This window comes from Danaus plexippus, chromosome 31, assembly GCF_018135715.1.
Source record: "Danaus plexippus chromosome 31, MEX_DaPlex, whole genome shotgun sequence".
NCBI lineage: Eukaryota > Metazoa > Arthropoda > Insecta > Lepidoptera > Nymphalidae > Danaus > Danaus plexippus.
Window position 1 is genome coordinate 2,736,286 of NC_083558.1, and position 18,016 is coordinate 2,754,301.

At 38.2% G+C, this 18,016-nt stretch overlaps 3 protein-coding genes across 4 annotated transcripts; 2 read left to right on the forward strand and 1 right to left on the reverse strand.

The window, feature by feature from the left end:
* Positions 1–2,377: 2,377 nt before the first annotated feature.
* Positions 2,378–14,525, forward strand: LOC116778226 (lysosomal alpha-mannosidase-like). Its single transcript, XM_061525907.1, has 17 exons — positions 2,378–2,499; positions 2,770–2,875; positions 6,363–6,450; positions 7,443–7,507; positions 7,748–7,874; positions 8,416–8,621; positions 8,696–8,829; positions 9,265–9,401; positions 10,158–10,244; positions 10,342–10,471; positions 11,131–11,206; positions 11,612–11,732; positions 11,798–11,894; positions 12,038–12,128; positions 12,194–12,675; positions 12,912–13,395; positions 13,519–14,525. Exons 1-17 carry the CDS (start codon positions 2,383–2,385, stop codon positions 14,295–14,297), a joined length of 3,327 nt encoding a protein of 1,108 aa, XP_061381891.1. The 5' UTR covers positions 2,378–2,382; the 3' UTR covers positions 14,298–14,525.
* Positions 14,526–15,952: 1,427 nt separating this feature from the next.
* Positions 15,953–16,768, reverse strand: LOC116778225 (ubiquitin-related modifier 1). Of its 2 annotated transcripts, XM_032672168.2 has the most exons (3): positions 16,695–16,768; positions 16,370–16,533; positions 15,953–16,140 (listed from the first exon to the last, which is right to left on the reverse strand). In XM_032672168.2, the coding sequence occupies exons 1-3, from the start codon at positions 16,720–16,722 to the stop codon at positions 16,012–16,014; spliced, it is 321 nt and encodes a 106-aa protein (XP_032528059.2). In that variant the 5' UTR covers positions 16,723–16,768; the 3' UTR covers positions 15,953–16,011. The 2 variants fall into 2 exon arrangements, with proteins under 2 accessions (XP_032528059.2, XP_061381890.1); XM_061525906.1 differs by having other exon boundaries at positions 16,370–16,755.
* A 184-nt stretch (positions 16,769–16,952) lies between these two features.
* LOC116778468 (partner of xrn-2 protein 1-like) lies at positions 16,953–17,991 on the forward strand. The gene is made up of 3 exons (XM_032672478.2): positions 16,953–17,054; positions 17,149–17,354; positions 17,694–17,991. Exons 2-3 carry the CDS (start codon positions 17,191–17,193, stop codon positions 17,839–17,841), a joined length of 312 nt encoding a protein of 103 aa, XP_032528369.1. The 5' UTR covers positions 16,953–17,054; positions 17,149–17,190; the 3' UTR covers positions 17,842–17,991.
* The last annotated feature ends 25 nt before the right edge of the window (positions 17,992–18,016 follow it).

Sequence of the window (18,016 nt, forward strand, 5' to 3'; positions counted from 1 at the left end):
AGGTAACATCAAATATGGCTAGTTCCCAAAGTAAGGCCTAGTTTTTGTTGGCCAGCAGCCGTTCGTAGGAATTAAATACTATTCACTGATAGTTAAACGTATTAATTCAAACTAAGCTTCTTAAATGTTCGTAAAAACGAAGATAATATACATCGAAGTATATTTTTAAAACTTTATATATATATATATATATGTGTGTGTGTGTGTGTGTGTATTGATATTGTCTCGTCGTCATATAAGACGTACCGTGTATTTAAGGTACAGAGGGTTAGCAAATGTAATAACAGTGTGGGGGAAAGGTCTTGATTTTAAACAAAATCAAATAAGACACATCCCTTAAATGAATAAACCGTTTATAAAATATTATGTGAAGAGACACTCGGCGCTTGGCTTGTGAGTTCATATTGCTTTTATTTTCTTCGACTAAAAATTAGCACCATTTTGTATTTATTTTAAAATTGTATCAGTGCAGTCAATGAACTTTAATAATGAATAAAAATAAACAAGAATAAATACAAGTTGAAAGAAATCTCTGAAATACATTTACACATTATTTTGTGAGCAATCTACCTCAGCTCCGGTATAAGGCTGTCTTAAAGAGCTCGAAGTTTGCTTTTATATAAGATAAAGTTTTCTTTTATAATGTATCCAAAAAGGAAAATAAAGATAAACAAACAAATAACGCTCCATCACACTTATCATACGTCAAATACTACGGAGTCTTAATATTAACAAACAAGCAGTGAAACCAAAAGTTACAGTAAGGTAAAACGAGATATTTTAAAAGTTTATATACTTTGTATATTTAGAAATACCGGATGAACAGAATCTATAATCTACGGGTTTAAGTCCGAGTATATCTTCAGAGGAATTATGAGGATTGTAAAGAGGAAATAGGAATTAAAAGATCCTCACTCATTAGAAACTGAAGCAGATGCATAGGAAATAAATACGAAGAATGTAACCCAAATAAAAAATAATTCACATTACCTTAACAAAAATCTCGTAGTAAATGATTAGATATCTGTAGGACGGACAGTGATCAAGACTAACAAATGTCGTCAGCTCCGCACGTACAGGATAAAATTACAACCATTACCTCACCCCGGGGAACTTATTCCGTTTTTAGTAATGTTCATATCATACAACAAATACGTGTTTTATTATCCCCGAGGAACGCATTTGTAACTCTGACCAAACATTTGAATGACTATAAATGGACAAGACTTGTATATCAACATATGAAAGAATGTTTGTCTTCAATATGAGCGTGAATTACGTAAACTTAGGATTGGAGATTCAATATATATAATATGCAAAATAATTTATAAGTTAATGTAACCCCTACCTAAACATGTTTGTGTAATATAACTACCCGCAACATTTTATTTTACTGTATATAATTCATAATGCAGACTTTTAAATGTACCCTCAAGCAAAATTATTGTAATTTCTTATTATAAGTGAACTTTTGTTTTCTTTATGAGAAATAAATGACTTTAAACCGAATTACCAAGTAGTTTTCGACACATGCTAATGTTTGTCTAAAACTGTATCGATATTCTAATCTAAATATAAAAATCCACGGACGCAAGCAGCCTTTGGAACTGCAACCTCAGCATAAAGCGTTACTTTCAGGGGCCTCACAATGAAGTGTTAGTCATCTACTAGGTTTACCCACGAAAGTATCTCTCATTGTTATCTTACTGATAGTCAGCGGGGAAGAAACATTGAAGTGATTCCACCACGAATATTCAGTTCCTGTAAATAGAGAGATAAGAATCTGCCTGAGAATTTGTAAAAGAGACTCAATATTTTCGCTCATTATCTACATTTTCTAAGTCACACAGACAGGCAAAAAACATCTGTCCCCTATATATTGTTAGGAAGACCCCATACATGATATACAATACTTATATAGACTTCTTATATGGGTAACCAGTTGTGAAGTGTGACATTTATTTCACAAGAAAACCGATTTTTCTCAGACCGGATAATTTAAAATTAAAACTTTTTAAATCAAACTAAAAAAATAACTCTAAAATATACTTTAATTTCAACTATCTTCGATTTAAATTCAAAATCAGTTATTATTTGTTCAATATAAATAAAAATGAAAACTTCAAAAGAGAACCGCGTTTTTATGCAATATTAAATCGCACAACTTTCCCGGTGTATGGCAGCGCTTTGAGCGAATTAATGTTTTATTTTTAATTTCATCGAACACGAAACGGATTTCAAGAATCCGTTTTCAAAATTTCCACTTAAATGTTTATAACAATTCGTAAATATTATTATTTGAATTCGACGCTCTGCGATGTGCCTACGCCATTGTTAGTTTTGACGCGGACCGAGCAGTTTTCGGGCAATCCTATTTTAGCGATGAACGGGATTATAATTTATTTATTGTTAATGTTAAAGAGAGTCAGCTGTATGGACCCGTTGCTGAAGGATCTTTTAACACCAAACCCGCAGCTCGGAGAGAAATGCGGCTATCAGGTGAGTACGATTTGAAATAGAAATTAACATCTCTATTTTAAATTACATTTAACGTAATATATAAAAGATATTCCGTATAAAAAGTTTCACAGTTTTTGGGTGAACGTGTCACAAAAAAACACAAAAATATTCGCAATCGTTTCATTAATGACTCGTGTAAATTCTCATGTGATACAGTTTCACGCATCGAGATATCGTTCCAGTCCAAGAACTGTGTAGACGTGTCCAGGAGGTGTGCCGAGTCAGTGAGACATTAATTTGTATTTCCAGAGCTGTCCGAACGTAAAGGACGGTTGGATAAACATTCACATAGTGCCGTACTCACACGCGGAGCTGGGATTCATGAAGACGTTCTCAGATTATTACACAGGAGGTAGTTATATATCAGAGAAAGGAGTGTCATTTACGCTGTCTATAACTCGATAACGACAGTACGGATTTCACTGAAAATTGGTGGGAGGCTAACGAGATCTAAAATGCTCAAGACTATTCATTGAAATAACGCTTATATTTTTCATATTTACTACGCGTTTATTCTTAGCCTTGTTCACGGTTGTTGCAAAGTAACCGAAAAGTCGGTAGTGTGTAGTTAAAATAAAAAAAAAACGCGTAGTAAATCCGAAAATAGTAGTATCATATCAATGAATAGCCGCGAAAATCTTCAATTTCGTTAGGAGGACGTTATAGTACATTTTAATTTTGTTACTTGAATATACATGTTAACATTCAGCGACGACACACACATTGACGAATGTTCACAGATTTATGTATTATACGTATGTGTGTGTCACAGTAATGGTAGTGAGTGTGTGTATGTCAAAGTCATGGTAATGTGTGTGTGTGTGTTACGTTTATTTTATATAATACAATAATATATTTTTTCATATAAACTTCGTGTGTGAAAATTTGAAGTGAAACAATTTTATTTGTAAAGGTTTACGAGGTTTACGTTTTATGAAATGTATTATTTAAATACGTCACATTATAATAAACTCCAGACAGAGACGGAAGCTGGGAAGTAGACCGGGGAAGATAAATACAATCACGCTGAACGTGGGAAGACACTGAATTTATAGAAGGAATCCTTAATACGTGTTCACATCGTCACACTGAATACGTAGAGTTTATAGTATTTTACTCGTTTACCTTCACATGATACTATTTATCAACTTTGGTCTTATGGAGTGGCCAATCCTCAAATCATTAGTAACACAATTGCTAGGTAAACTGGCTCTTTTTTATTACTTCTTATAAACTTTGTCTCATGCTCAGGAAATCTTTTTTGGTATTTTAAGTAAATTAATTAATATTAATAAAAACGAGCAACTATTACATTCATATTATTTTATCTTTATTCATCAGTAAAGAGAATTCTGTTTGTAAAATACAATACTAGCAGGAGCGGGACTCGAACCGGCAACTTCCAATGTATGACGTGACAGATGTTTCGCCAACGAAGCTATCGTGGCTTAATCTTGTCTTAATTGTGAATATGAAAACATTGATAAGGATTTTCCTTCCAGTAACTTTATGGAAAAAAAATGTGAAAAATATTCCATAAAATTACATTTTCGAATACTTCTTCTTTTATTTTCAATTTGAATATAATCAACTGTCAAATGTCTGCGTTGATGGTTGAAACAAAACAAATATACTGTCATTTAAAACAGGTAAAGGCTTGAAAAGTTCTACTTAAATAATTTAAATAGCGCACCCACACGCGCTTTCACATTGACAGTTGACTAATGTTTTCGTTATATTTATATTTTTACTGTAACTCTGTCATTCTGGATTGATCGTACATAGCATGAGTTAGTTAAACTTTATAATGTCGTTATTGTAAACACTGCTAGGTTGCAGAAATAAAAAAAAAAGTAAATATTTAGAGAACACAATTTAAAACGAAATTTAAAAACTCCGGAACGCACCCGAAGTGACATTTGGTTGCTAACTTTGCGCGGGAAAGTAGTTATCGACGCGATTTGTGAATGTCTTGCAAATAAAATTGAGTCGTTTGAGATTTCCTTAACTGTAAGTGCCTTAGTGTTTTGTGTTTAGATAATGAGGTTTGACATGCTATTATAACTTATTGATGTATAAAGTATTGCATTTGTTAGGTTTTTTACAAGGTAAGTGTCCCGGGAGTTTTGAAAATAGGCAATCATATATTGATCGATGTGTTTTCACTGAAATTTAATTTTGAAACCTATCGTATCGTGTCTGTGCTTATAAAATAAAAATAAAGCCCAGAAGCAGGTTTTGATAGTAACTCCTTTCCGACACATTTAACATGAAAAACATATAATATAATAATAATAATAATAATTTGTTTATTTCAGACAATTTACAGTCCATTTGTTAGTTACAAAAAGAGAACACTTACAACTATGTTAGTATAATAAATAATGATAATAAGACAAAAAATTAACATAAGAAATATGAATATAAAATAATTGTAGAGAAAATTTCCCATAATTTAGGTGATTTTTATTCATAAAGATCGATACTTTCAGCGTACGAGCGTCGTAAAGTGCAGATCAATACATGTTTCCGCAAAAATAGTCACTTCCTCGCCATCATAAGGTATAAAAAGTGTATTTTATCTTGGTACCCCCATTTCCCAGTAAGCTTATCTTCAAGTTAGACACTATTTCCACATTCACTTCCTTATTGTTTATGGAGCGGGTGTGGTCGTCCTCTCGTCTCCGGCGATGGGATCATAAGTGTCGTTTATTTGCTCGAGATAAGGTCCTTTACCACTTCTTCGCTACTGTCACGTGATGGGTATTGAGAACTATCACAACAAGCAGCACAGGTCGTGCAAAACATTGGAGCATATCAGCCAACCGCTTTAACAAACTTTCTTGCATTTGCAAGAAATAAGTTTCAGCAAGCTTTTTGGAGCAGTCTCAAATGTACTGAGAGGAATTAACGCATTCATTTCTTATCATTCCTTTCCCATTGTTGTATTTTATGTCACTCTGCTTCTGTTGCTTGTGACGACGTAAAATTAAATCAACTCTTCTCTACAGATACTCGTAGCATGTATACCTGGAATAAAAGATGTACCTAAGACTTTCAACATCACTGTAACCGTATGATTCGACGAGGACACCTTTCTCAGCTTTAGCTCTGATTTCTGAATCAGCCTTAGGCTTTTTAAGTAGTTACATATTGTCGTATATGCTGGTTTTTTCGGAGTACTTTTATAAATTTAATTTACCCTTGATACATAACGTTGATGGGTCACTGAAGGCATGCAAAAATATAACATGATTTACAGCTCTTTTGTCTTTTATACTATGTGTAGAAGATTTTCGTCGTGTAGTTTTTAAAAAATCACGACGTAAGCCTCAAAGATACGTGGAGACAAAGTCGTAATTCCGTAACAGCACGTGAAAATCTATACAATGGAAAATTTTCGTAACTCTCGAAAAACTTTCCACGCCACCTCTATTCTTTCAAGCCAATGACCGTACTTAAGACAATATATATTTTTTTATAACATGTTTTTTCGAATCTTACATATATATATATATAAATTATCTACAAAGTATATAACGTTTATATGACAACTACGTGGAATCAACAAATTTTCTTTTATTATATATTGGTTTCGTCATTTTCGTCAAGAGCGATGTTTACCTTACATAAACCTCTCTCTCTCTCTCTCTCTCTCTCTCTCTATCTATCTCTCTTTCGTCATGTCGTTATGGCTGAGGGAGGTGATCTTGTCGGGTTGCTCTTGCCACTGCAGCTCTCCAGGCCACTCGATTCTGTACCAGGTGGATATTTGCCTGAATCTTCTCCCCCGTCAATATTATATGCCACCTTTATTCACATATAATATAAAAATATTTCAGACGACGACATATACCAAAAAAGTCGCATCAACATGAAACAAATCCTGGATTCCACTATTAGTGAGCTGTGGGCCTACAAAGAGAGGAGGTAGGTCGCAAATAATAACTTAACTACTTTAAAAGTAACAAAATTATTCAAAAAAAAAACATTTTAAAATACAAATAGATTAATTCGCCTAACAAGCAAGTGTTATATTGACTTGTTTGAACTTACTACAAGATCGCATTGTGAAACTCAATACTGAGAGTTACAGAGTTCATTCACTTTCTTCTCCGTTAAAAATGAAGTTTAACGTTCTGTACTAAGTTTGTTTAATTAAACATATAGTGGTTTTAAAAGACACGATTGCTTATATGGAAAAGCGACAAATCATATACATATAATAAGACAGTAAATATCGAATGTCTGTACATTCAATATTTTGCCAAAAAACTGATAGGAGACAATTAAAGAAGAGTCAGAGAAACCAAAAAAACAATTTTTGGAATTTTTGTATGTCTGTCTGTCTGTCTGGTACGTTATAACTTCAAAACAACTCAACGGATCTGAACGCGGTTTTCACACTTACATTACATATAATTAGGAACATTATCATTGTTTCGTCAAAATCGGTTAAGGGAAAAAGACGTTATTATCAATTTTAAGTTTGATATATGATTATGCGAAAAGCGAGCAACACGCGGGCGGAGCCGCGGAAAACAGCTAGTATGCAATAAGCTGAAAGCCTCGGCTTCTAATTCTGAGACTGTCCATGTGTATACATATAACATTCGCTTTTACAATAAATAACACTTTTAACATACATTATGTATGAATACAAGGAAACTAATTTAAGTTTAAATGCTTTAAGATCATAACTAACTCGCCCCTTCGCGTCTAAACAGCTCTTTGTGATCTCCCGAGACTGTCGGGATAGTATTATGTCGGGTTATATCCTGCTAGCCCCTTTGTAAAATACTCTTAAATCCCTTAAGCCGTCCCGAAAGATGCTCTTGACAAAGTGAAAAAAAAACTACGAAAGTTGAAAATGATTACAAGCACTTAGTAAAACATGTTTAGTATGCGTATATCATTTCCAGGTTCATTATAGCAGACAGTGAACTGCCATATTTTTTTCACTGGTGGTCCAAAAGGGACGGGACAGGTGATATATTTTTGCCTATATACATATATATATATATGAAACTTACTGACATACTGTGTCTGATGTAATATATTGAAACAAGTCAATAGAAAACCAACAGACCACAAGAAAAACATAGATGTGTTTAAACGAAACGAATTAATATTAAGATTTAAAATATACCGCGTAATATTAGTATGAGAATTTAATATATCATAAGCGACATGACTTCATACACTTGATGATCGTTTGAAACATCAGTACGTAGAATGGTGTACGAGCTGGTCCGCCAGGGTCGGCTCGTGATCGTGGGCGGAGGCTGGGGCCTGCAGGACGAGACCACCACGTACTACCAGTCCGTCATAGACAGCTACACGTACTCCCTCAGGTCACACTCGGCGGCTGTCATACTCTCCTTTATGTCTTGATCCATTTCTCGATATTTTCTTAAACGATATTTTCTTCAGTAACACTCTCTGCTTTGCTCTCTCTCTGCATAGTAAATTGACATCTTAAAGAGCTAACTTTATTTTTAGTTCTGTTTAACAAGATTTCAAAAAAACTCAATATTGACGGTAGACACGAGAAACGCGTTGTTAAGTTGGTGACAGATAACATTTAACCGTAAACAGTTAACTCTGACCGTAGTTTGTTTCAACATGAAAGAAAAATGTTTAAATATATGTCTTGAGATAAAAATGTTCCATTATATAAATGCAGAGGCAGATAATTGATTCACTAAGTGACTAATAAAACTGTTTCTCTGACATTTTGACCTGCACTTCCGTACGGGCTGCGTGTACACGTCTCAATACAACCCAAACATGGCCGCGCTCCTCATAGCAGTATTAACGCAGGTTATCGAGTAACAAACGCTTAGTAGCTCAGCTCATCTGAACAAGAAGAGCATTTGTGGTTGTTATTGATAGGAAGATCAACGCTACTTTCCTGGAGTGCGGCCGGCCGCTGGTCGCGTGGCAGGCTGATAACTTCGGCCACTCCCGGGAGTTCGCGTCCCTGGTCGCCCTCATGGGCTTCGACGGACTCTTCATCAACCCCATCAGCTTCGACGACGAACTCATCAGGATGGAGAGGAAGGGACTCGAGTTCCTGTGGAGGGGCAGCGACGACCTGGGCGAGTGATCCGACTAATACTATTTGTATTATAGCACACCCAGCGCTTCCATATCTCTAACCCGCTCCCCGCAGGCCCGGAGACTGACATCTTCACCCACAAGCTGTTCGACGGCTACTGGTCGCCCCCCGGCTTCTGCTTCGGCAGCATGTGCTCGGACCCGCTGCTCGTCACCAGCGATACGCTTTTTAATAACGCTAAAGAGAGGGTGAGTCCGTCGTTCACTACTCGGCCAGGTCCGGCGAGCTGTGCAGGGCGTGATTCAGCGCCAGAGGTTGTAGCGATACTAGGAAACTTACTTTTTTGTATATTATAATAAGAATTTTATGTTCTATATCTAACTCTACAATGCTTCGCGCGAAAAAAGCTCTCTGTGTAAGTCGAGTGAAGCGCCCCAGCGTGTCGGTACCGAACCGTTTTTTTTGCCATGGATGCCGATTTCCAGCTATAAAATTGTAATAGGTTATCCGATCTAAATAATTAAAAAAAAAACCTGCCCCAGGCAACGAGATCATCTCCGCGGATGAATGACCTGACCCGCGGGTACAGCGCTCCGCTCGCTTCACTCGCTGCATCCGATAGAAACTTATAGTATCCGAAATCTTAGTTGAACATCTCGGGTATCATTAAGTTCTGACACCAGGCCCAGCTGTTCATTGAGAAGATCCGTTTCCGCCAAGCTCCTAACTATCAGACCAAGCAGGTGATGGTGATGATGGGTCAGAGGATGGGCTACGCGGACTCCAAGCTCTGGTTCAATAACATCGAGAAACTTATAAGGTAGAGGCAGATAACGCGTCGCTAGAGACATGTGCGGAGACCACACAGCCGCATCTGCACTGACATCACACAGAGAAGGAGTTTAGATCTGTTTGTTTGTTATCAATAACCTCGGAAACTGCTGAGCCGATATCAAAAATTCTTTCACCATTGGAAAGCTTCATTCACACTGAGTAACACAGGATGCATTTGTTGCTGTGAAAATAAAATAAAAAAATATAAAAGGCAAAAATACAAAAACATCTAATGCACAACCGTGTGACGCCGGGGCGGGGCGCCGGGGCGGGGCGCTAGCACGTGATGTGACACAAGATGAAATAGAAATTTATAAGTAAAAATGTCCTCAAAAACATTTCCACGGCGCCGGCACGGACTCCGTGTTTTTTAAACTTTTTACTTAAAATTTTGTTTTAATTAAACATAACAGCTTCTATTGTTTTGCTCGTTAATGAAAGTTCCTAGTAGAAAATGACATCGGCCTTAAAATATTTAAAAAAATAATGAAAACGAGATAAAGGAACGCAAAAAAATATTAGTAACAAATTTTTATGTAAAATTTAAAAGAATATTTTTCTGAAAACGAGCGATACTTAACAAAGATGTTAAGTCATCTGTTACAAGCGACATCTACTGAGCCGCGAGCGACTGGCGAGGAGTGTAGTAAAAAAACAGATATTAACCTATTACTAATATATATATGTGTGTGTGTGCGTATGCGTGTGTGCGCGTGCGTGTGTATGTATCATTGTTTTTCAGTTATGTCAACGAGGAAGCGTTCGAAGATAAAATGTACGCCATGTACTCGACTCCGATGTGCTACCTGCAGGCGGCCTACCAAGAGAAGTGAGCCAAGACATTGCGAATACATTAGACAGCTTGATATAACAACGTGCTACACTAGAGCTGTTCACATTAAAATACTTATATTTGTTATTTGAAGCCCAATTTTGGAAACGAAACAGGACGACTTCATACCGTTCGCGTACGACCAGGACTCCTACATGACCGGCCTCTTCACCTCCAGACCTAGCTTCAAGTACTTGGTCAGAGAGGCCAACGTGTTCCTACAGGTACGGGGAGGGAGAGAGAGAGAGAAACACTCATAGCTGAGCGTTAGATCTCGGGCGACAGTTTAAAATCTTACTTTCTACTCTATTACATGTGATTGGTTTATAGATGTTTAGCAGAAAAAATACTTAACACATTCAGATGGAGCTCGAGTAATAGAGTAAGTTTGGTATGAGGAAAATGTACAGTAGTTGAACTAGGATTAAGGTGCAAGTTGTATTGTGTGAAGTAACGTGACTCGCGATAGATGGCGCTGACTGTTGGGTACATATATATAGTTTTAGCACACTACATGTATTAAGTCCAATCTAATTAACGACCAAAGTCGCCGGGGAAAACTAGTCAACGAAAAGTAAGATTATTTCTCAATCAGAATCAAATTTTATTTTGACAAAAAATAAGATTTTTGCCATCACTAGGTATGTCTGTCTGTACCATCGTCACCAAGAAATACATTTCTTAAAATCACAAACGCAAATATATTATTACTGCTTTGCTTACTAAAATACTGTTTCTCGTAAAGAACATCGTTCAGTTAATGTATATATATATATATATGTTTCCTATTATTTTTATATGCCATTGTCCAATAACAGTTGTCTGTGTGCTCGCGGCTTGTGTTCCGCATCGAGTGTGTATTTGAAGTACCAATATATTTCAGATAGCGAAACAGTTGCAAGTCTTGACCAACTTGAGAAACAACGACGGAATATTCGAAGAGTACATGTGGATCATGGGTACGGAACGTGTGTACAGACTGTTAGTTTCAGCCTTACCATCAGTGCATCGTTTAACTGAAGACGGACAGTTTGCAAGTTTTCATTCATCTCCGGCGTATTGATGTAGATATTAAGTTATATGCACACTTTCGCCTAATAACGCTTAATTCCGGGATTTTGATAAAAAGTAGCCTAAGTTATTCCTTATTACATGAGCTACCTGCCACTAAAAGACCCGTCAAAATCGGTCCAGTCATTTCAGAGATAAGCCGGAACAAACAGATAGACAAAAATAGTAAAATTATTGTTTTGGTGTATATACCGAATGCGCAGTCATTCTAATTTTATATATATATTGTTATAAGAGATACGATAGATTCTCTTCAGTTGGAGCCAGCTGTTTGATTTCCAGCTTCATTCCAGGCGTGGCGCAGGACCACAATATCATAACGGGCGCCATGCGGCCCTACGCCAAGAACTACTACACTAAGTACCTCAGCATCGCCATACAGAAGTCCACCATCGTCGCGAAGCAGGCCTTCAAGTGAGCTCCGTCCGGCGACGCCGCTCCAGGAACACTGTCGCATACTCACATCTGCTCTGTTTCAGCAAAGTGCGCGCCAACAACCCTTCGCTCCTCACCGACTACACGCTGTGTTACCTGAACGAGTCTTCGTGTCCCAACACTAAGGTCCCCTATTTTTATGTGAGTACTAGCTAACACGCGCGACTCCGCACGAGCTACATCAAAGCACGACATGGAACACGTGGTGCTTATCAAAGCAGATCTTCTTAGAGAAAGTTCTAAATGGCATTCACTTCATATTAGAAATGATTCGTTTCTTCCAGATAACTGTATACAATCCCTTGGCTTGGAACGTCACGATGCCTGTGAGGGTGCCGGCCTACAAAAGGAGATACAACGTCTACGATCCTCACGGTGACGCGCGACACTAACCTGGCGTGTAGTGATTGCTTGTGTTTAACCTTCATTTTTATATACAGGTGAAGTAGTCCCCTCGGCGTTAATGCGAATACCGCAGCAGGTCCTGAGCATACCCGGCAGGTTCGCAGAACACGACCTGGAGCTGGTCTTCATCGCTCCAGAACTTCCAGCGCTCGGCTTCAGGTCCTACTACATAGAGGAGGTGAAGAGAAACAAACGATCACTTATAAAGAAGATCGGCAAGAACAAACAGAAGTACTTCATAAGACAAGCGCCGAGGACAGACAACGCGACGCTCCTAGACGATCCCGCGTACGACGAGGCTGAGGCTCAGCCGGAAGACATCGGAGAGAGTAGGGCTGAGGGCTCCGAGGACGGGCACGACGCCACGAGAAGACCGGAAGTGACGTACGAGGAGCTGGAACACACGGACGGTACGGCCGACACCACACCCACCACCACACGCACCACCACCAGAGAGACGCGGACACGCGGCGACAGCAGCTGGGTGGAGTCGAGCGACACCTACATCGGGAACAAGGTGAGTGGACCGGCTGAGGTGGAACTAGAGTAAGTGGAGGGCTTAAAGGACACTGAGACGTTCGGGTCACTAGAGGTCCCTATTTTATATATAATTTTTCTTGTAGAATTTTCTGGACTCTTCCATAGGTATCTTTAAAGCTTCTGCACCCCTGTGTCTCGTGAGATGTCCAAACCAAACCCATGTAGTATTTGTATTATCGCGTGCGGTCAGGTGACGCGACTTGTAACTTCCAGTACATACGAATAAGCCTGGACAGTCACCGCAAAGTGTCGTCTATGAGTCTGGCCAACGGAGTCAACACGTCGCTGGACATACAATACTACTTCTACGTGTCCGACGACCCCGACACGGTCGAAAACCAGAAGCGACGGCCCGGAGCCTACATCTTCAGACCTCTGGACGTCAAGCCGGAGGCGATCATAGACTACATCGACACCAAGGTCTACAAGAGCGGCGAGGTGCAAGAGATACATTCCAGGTACTCGGAGCACGCGTCGTTCGTGTTGCGCTTGTACAGAGACAGCGTCGTGTGCGAACTGGACTGGATCCTCGGCCCGCTGCCCGCGGACGGGCTGGGCCGGGAGCTCTTCATACGGTACACCACCGACCTCGAGAACGACGGAGTGTTCTACACGGACGCGAACGGCAGGCAGGTCGTCAAGAGAATCAGACACACGAGACCCTTGTACCGACCGTACCACCTGGACCCTGTCGCAGGTTGGTGAGACGCTCCTATTGGCTTTAACTGAGAATGTCTTAGTGCCAAAATTGTAATTTCTAATAAGTACCCTCATTATTTGATTCCTTGTATACAAGTATTTAGTCACACTGTTCTCGCAGGCAACATCTATCCCGTCACAACAAGAATATATATAGAAGATTTACGGAAGAATCTCCGCTTGTCCATATTCAATGACAGGTCACAAGGAGGGACCTCGCTCCTCGAGGGGTCGGTGGACCTCATGTTGGACAGACTCATCTACACCGACGACAGCGGAGTACAGACCTTCCTCAACGAGACCGTCGACGGCAAGGGAATAGTCGTCCGCGGAACGCATTACCTGTACCTCACCAGAGCCAGCCACAGACCTAATAGAGTCTTCGAAAAGAGATTCTCAAAGGAAATAGAACTGAAACCTCAGATATTCTTCTCACGAATCCGTCAAATGGTGAGGAAGGATCGCTGGCTCGGCAGGAGGAATGAGTACTCGGCCCTCAAGACGAAGTTACCCATCGGCGTCCACATCCTGACGATACAGGAGTGGAATGAGGGGACTCTGCTGATACGGCTCGAGAACTACTTAGAGAAAGCCGACGTCATCAAGAGCGGCGTCAAGGAAGTGCGGCTAAAAGATTTGTTCGTGAACATAGTCCCGGATGAGGCGGTCGAGATGAAGCTGGCCGCGAACATCCGCCTGAAGGATTGGACGCAGATACAGTGGCAGAGGAACGGCTCGTTCGTGAGCAACTTCAACGACCACTACGGAACCACGAAGACCGCGGAATTCAGCGACGAGCGCATGAAGCCCTTGAAGAAGGTCGACGTCCGCGCCGGCGTCCTGCTGTACCCGCAACAAATACGGACCTTCGTCGTGTCTTACCGCGCACTCCAGCCGTGAGCAGTCAGCAGCGACGACGATTAGCAGATAACTATAACCGCATTTAGCTGGTGTACGAACCCCAGAGAAATAAATGTCCTTAATCAAATCAGCGTTTCCTCTGAACCAGTCGTCACGACTCGTGCGTCGAAGTATTTGAACGAAGATTAATGAAAACACAGTCGTGAATGTTAATACATCCCTCGCGGAACACACGCGCAGCGGCGGGTGTTCCGGGGACTACAGCCCACACAGTCCGGAGCATTTACAAAAGAGTACCTTGTACGCGACAAATTACAGATCTGTATTTTTAATTTATATGGATTTCAAAAGATTTTTAATAATCTAAACTTTTGGTGGGGCCGGGGCTTGGGCGAGATCATAGTCTTAGTTGTCTGTCAGAAAGAAACTATTATATATATGCTTCTATATATATTCTATAATGCAAGTAAACATTGCAAACTGGCCTACAATGCATGTCGAATTTTCCCTTCCGAATATTCAGCAATATGTCTGTGAGCTCCGGCCCTCTGGACACGACAAGAAACAACTATAGCAGTACAGAGACTGATTCAAATTCTTTAAGAGATTTAAATATAAAGAACAGAACTTATCATCAGCATCAGATCTCTCATAGACAGATATACATCTAATATATCACTATTTATTACTATGTAATCATGTAATCACATATATTGGCGCAATTCCTTTTATATTAATAATCAGTGAGTGTTGGTGGGTATAAATAGAGGCGAGGTACAGATTACAAACAGTCTCGCCCGAGCCGTTGCAGCGAGCGGACCTTTCTGAAATAAAGCATTCTCCAAAACGCATATGAGTTACCTTCAATAGCCTGAGAGCCTGGAGACAGTTCAGAACTAAGACATTAGTGAAGTCAATGAAGCTGACGTAACTCTTTTTAAAGACAACTACTATCAATCATATTACATATTATAAAACAGTCTCTCGCCGCGTCTGTCTGTCTGTGTGTTCGCAATAAACGGGAAAACTACTGCACCGATTATCAAACAGTTATCAGCACTCGATAGCGTGATTCTCGAGGAAGGTTTTAGTGTATAATGTGTTAAGGTTTTGTATTCATTTGTGTGTACATTTACGATATTTGTTGAGGATGTCGGGAAAACGTGAGCGTCTGAGAGCTTTTAACGAAAACGCTGCCTAAAGTCTTTGAGATATAACAAATATATTGCGGAATTGTGTACATATCTTATATAGGTCTACAGAAAAGTCCGCAGTGGCATATGTCTATACCTTAAGGATAACATACTATATCCATTTTACAACTTTTAAAAATTGTCATTCCTAAAGCGTTTATTGGAAAGCTATTTACATAAATACGGTACTAAGTCTTATCAAAATAAATTACTTCGTCTTCAAGCCTACATCGGTATCTGTAAATTACTTTTTAAATCATTTAAATCGGGCGTACCGTTTGCAAGTCATCATAATATAAGTTTAATAATTCTCAAAATTAAATTGGCTATTTTATATTTTTTATTAAGTGTCCTCACGGCTAGTATACTATTATCAATTGATATTTTACAATAATATTAGTAAGTTAAATATTTGCACATATAAAATACACTCGACCAAGATATGTCTTATATAGAAATTAAGTTTTTAAATTATATACATATTTATATAAAGGCAAAGGCTTATATTAATGAGACTTTATTATATATATAAAATTAACACAGAGTTCAGTTATCTATTTTCATCCTCCGTGTAAGGTGGATATGAATGTGATCTCATCGTTTGTTTGTAGCTCATATTCCAGTTCACCAAACAGTTCCCAATCCGCATCATTTATCAGCACCAGTATCCCGGGACGCACCGACTCCCCCTGGAATGTTAATAAAATGATTCGTTAATCATATTAACAAAACAAAATATTTACGTTAATTTGGAAAGTTTGACTAATATTCTGTTTTTAAACTTTTAAGTCGAAGGTTTATACAGTTACCACTGTTCATTTGTTTACGTACTTCATAATTTTAAGCGGATTTATGTATTGACAAAGTCATACATATAATGTCATATATAACGTTAATATGGTAGTGTATTCGTCTCACCTGCAGAAATAGTTCGGGTCTTTCTTTCAATAAATTGTCTTTTATCCAAATCAAAAGTTCTTTTATCCTCCATTTTTCAATATCAGCATCCGGGAAATATTTCCTCGCCGGCGGTAACTCTACGATATGCTTCTTGATTTTATCAAACAGTAACTCAGCTCCACCTCCAAAATGTATATGAATATTCAAACCATTTGCCATTTTAAATGTGTATAAGAAAAAAATTCAAGCAAAGTTCGGATTTATTTTATATAAGTGGATATATAAATATTTCTTCATACATAACAATTATATATTTTAATTTCCTTCAGACTAAGATTTATACCTCCAAAAGCAATTTCAATTATTTGCATTCGGTTTTAAACTTTTTCAGGTTATATTATGATTTTTATGTCAATGTCAAAGTCAAAAAAATTATGGGTACGTTTAGTTTTTGCTCGAAAAATTGTAATGGACAAAGTATTTACTGCAAGAGTTGTCGATTTAAATAAATATATAATATTTGTCTTGTGTATATAAATTAAATTTAATATTTGAGAATTGTATTAAATGCAATAAAAAACATTTTTTACAAATCATCCTTTTAAAACTCGGTCACTTGTCAAAAACAACCGTAAATGTCAAATGAGTTGTTTACGAAACGCTAAACATTCAACAATTTGCACATCTGAAGTTGTATTGTGATGTACGTCTTATGGTTTTAATTTAAATAACGACTGTTTTTTTCATACGTTATAACAATAACAATAATAACTTTACAATTTTTAATTACATAATAGTGCCGGAGCTAACTGTGTAACTAGTGCAATAAGAGAATAGCAATGAAACCCACTATTGACGTTGATTCCTTACGCACGGAGCACGAATCGGACGAGCAATGGGAAGTGAGACGCAGCTTCATGATGGAGCATAAAGATAACTTCGAGGAATCCGAATTGATCACTCTCGCACAATTGTTCACGAATATAGAGTTCCTGGGATGCAGGTATTTGACTTTTAAAAATAAACAACTAATTCGTATTTATTCTACTCTTTGAGTTATTGGCATTTCCTTATACATTTCGCCAATGTTAAGTGTGAACGATACAAGTAAAGTCATAGAAGTTCCATAGCTGCATATATCACTGACGAAACAAACTGAGTTTTAAAAACTTTTACGCTTAAAATACCAACAATAGATGTTGATTCACCTGTTTTGAAACAGATATTTGCAACTATTGACTATAATAAGAAATTTCAAGTTATCCTATAAAATGTCCTTTTTTTTAAATATTTGAGTTAAGCCAATTTTAAACCACAATAAAATAGAACCTCCTTCCTTCAGATATCCTCAACAGACTATGAAAAGGATAGCAAAACTAGCTGAGAAAGTGTCGGCGCAGTATAAAAAAACAAGAGAGAACAAATTGAAGAGGACATTTGTACAAGCGAGTGATGCGGCTGAGCAGAAAGCTAAGCGGTCATTCAAATAATGTAATGTAGGTGGAATAATAGCTCAAATACAACTACACAGCGGGAACATTACGTCCACCGTCAGCGGGCGACGTGCGTTTACAATGAGATTTCCTTAAACAATGCTGTAAGCTTTACATTCAGAACAAAATAAAGTGTTTGAAATTTAACACATGTCTCAGGTGACTGCTCGAT

Coding starts and splice junctions, on each gene's coding strand:
- LOC116778226 (XM_061525907.1), top strand. CDS start 2,383: ATGAACGGGATTATAATTTATTTATTGTTAATGTTAAAGAGAGTCAGC. Junction 8,622..8,695: donor GAGGGGCAGCGACGACCTGG/GCGAGTGATCCG, acceptor CGCTCCCCGCAG/GCCCGGAGACTGACATCTTC. Junction 12,676..12,911: donor ACACCTACATCGGGAACAAG/GTGAGTGGACCG, acceptor TGTAACTTCCAG/TACATACGAATAAGCCTGGA.
- LOC116778225 (XM_061525906.1), bottom strand. CDS start 16,570: ATGGCAAATGGTTTGAATATTCATATACATTTTGGAGGTGGAGCTGAG. Junction 16,141..16,369: donor GACCCGAACTATTTCTGCAG/GTGAGACGAATA, acceptor TTAACATTCCAG/GGGGAGTCGGTGCGTCCCGG.
- LOC116778468 (XM_032672478.2), top strand. CDS start 17,191: ATGAAACCCACTATTGACGTTGATTCCTTACGCACGGAGCACGAATCG. Junction 17,355..17,693: donor ATAGAGTTCCTGGGATGCAG/GTATTTGACTTT, acceptor TCCTTCCTTCAG/ATATCCTCAACAGACTATGA.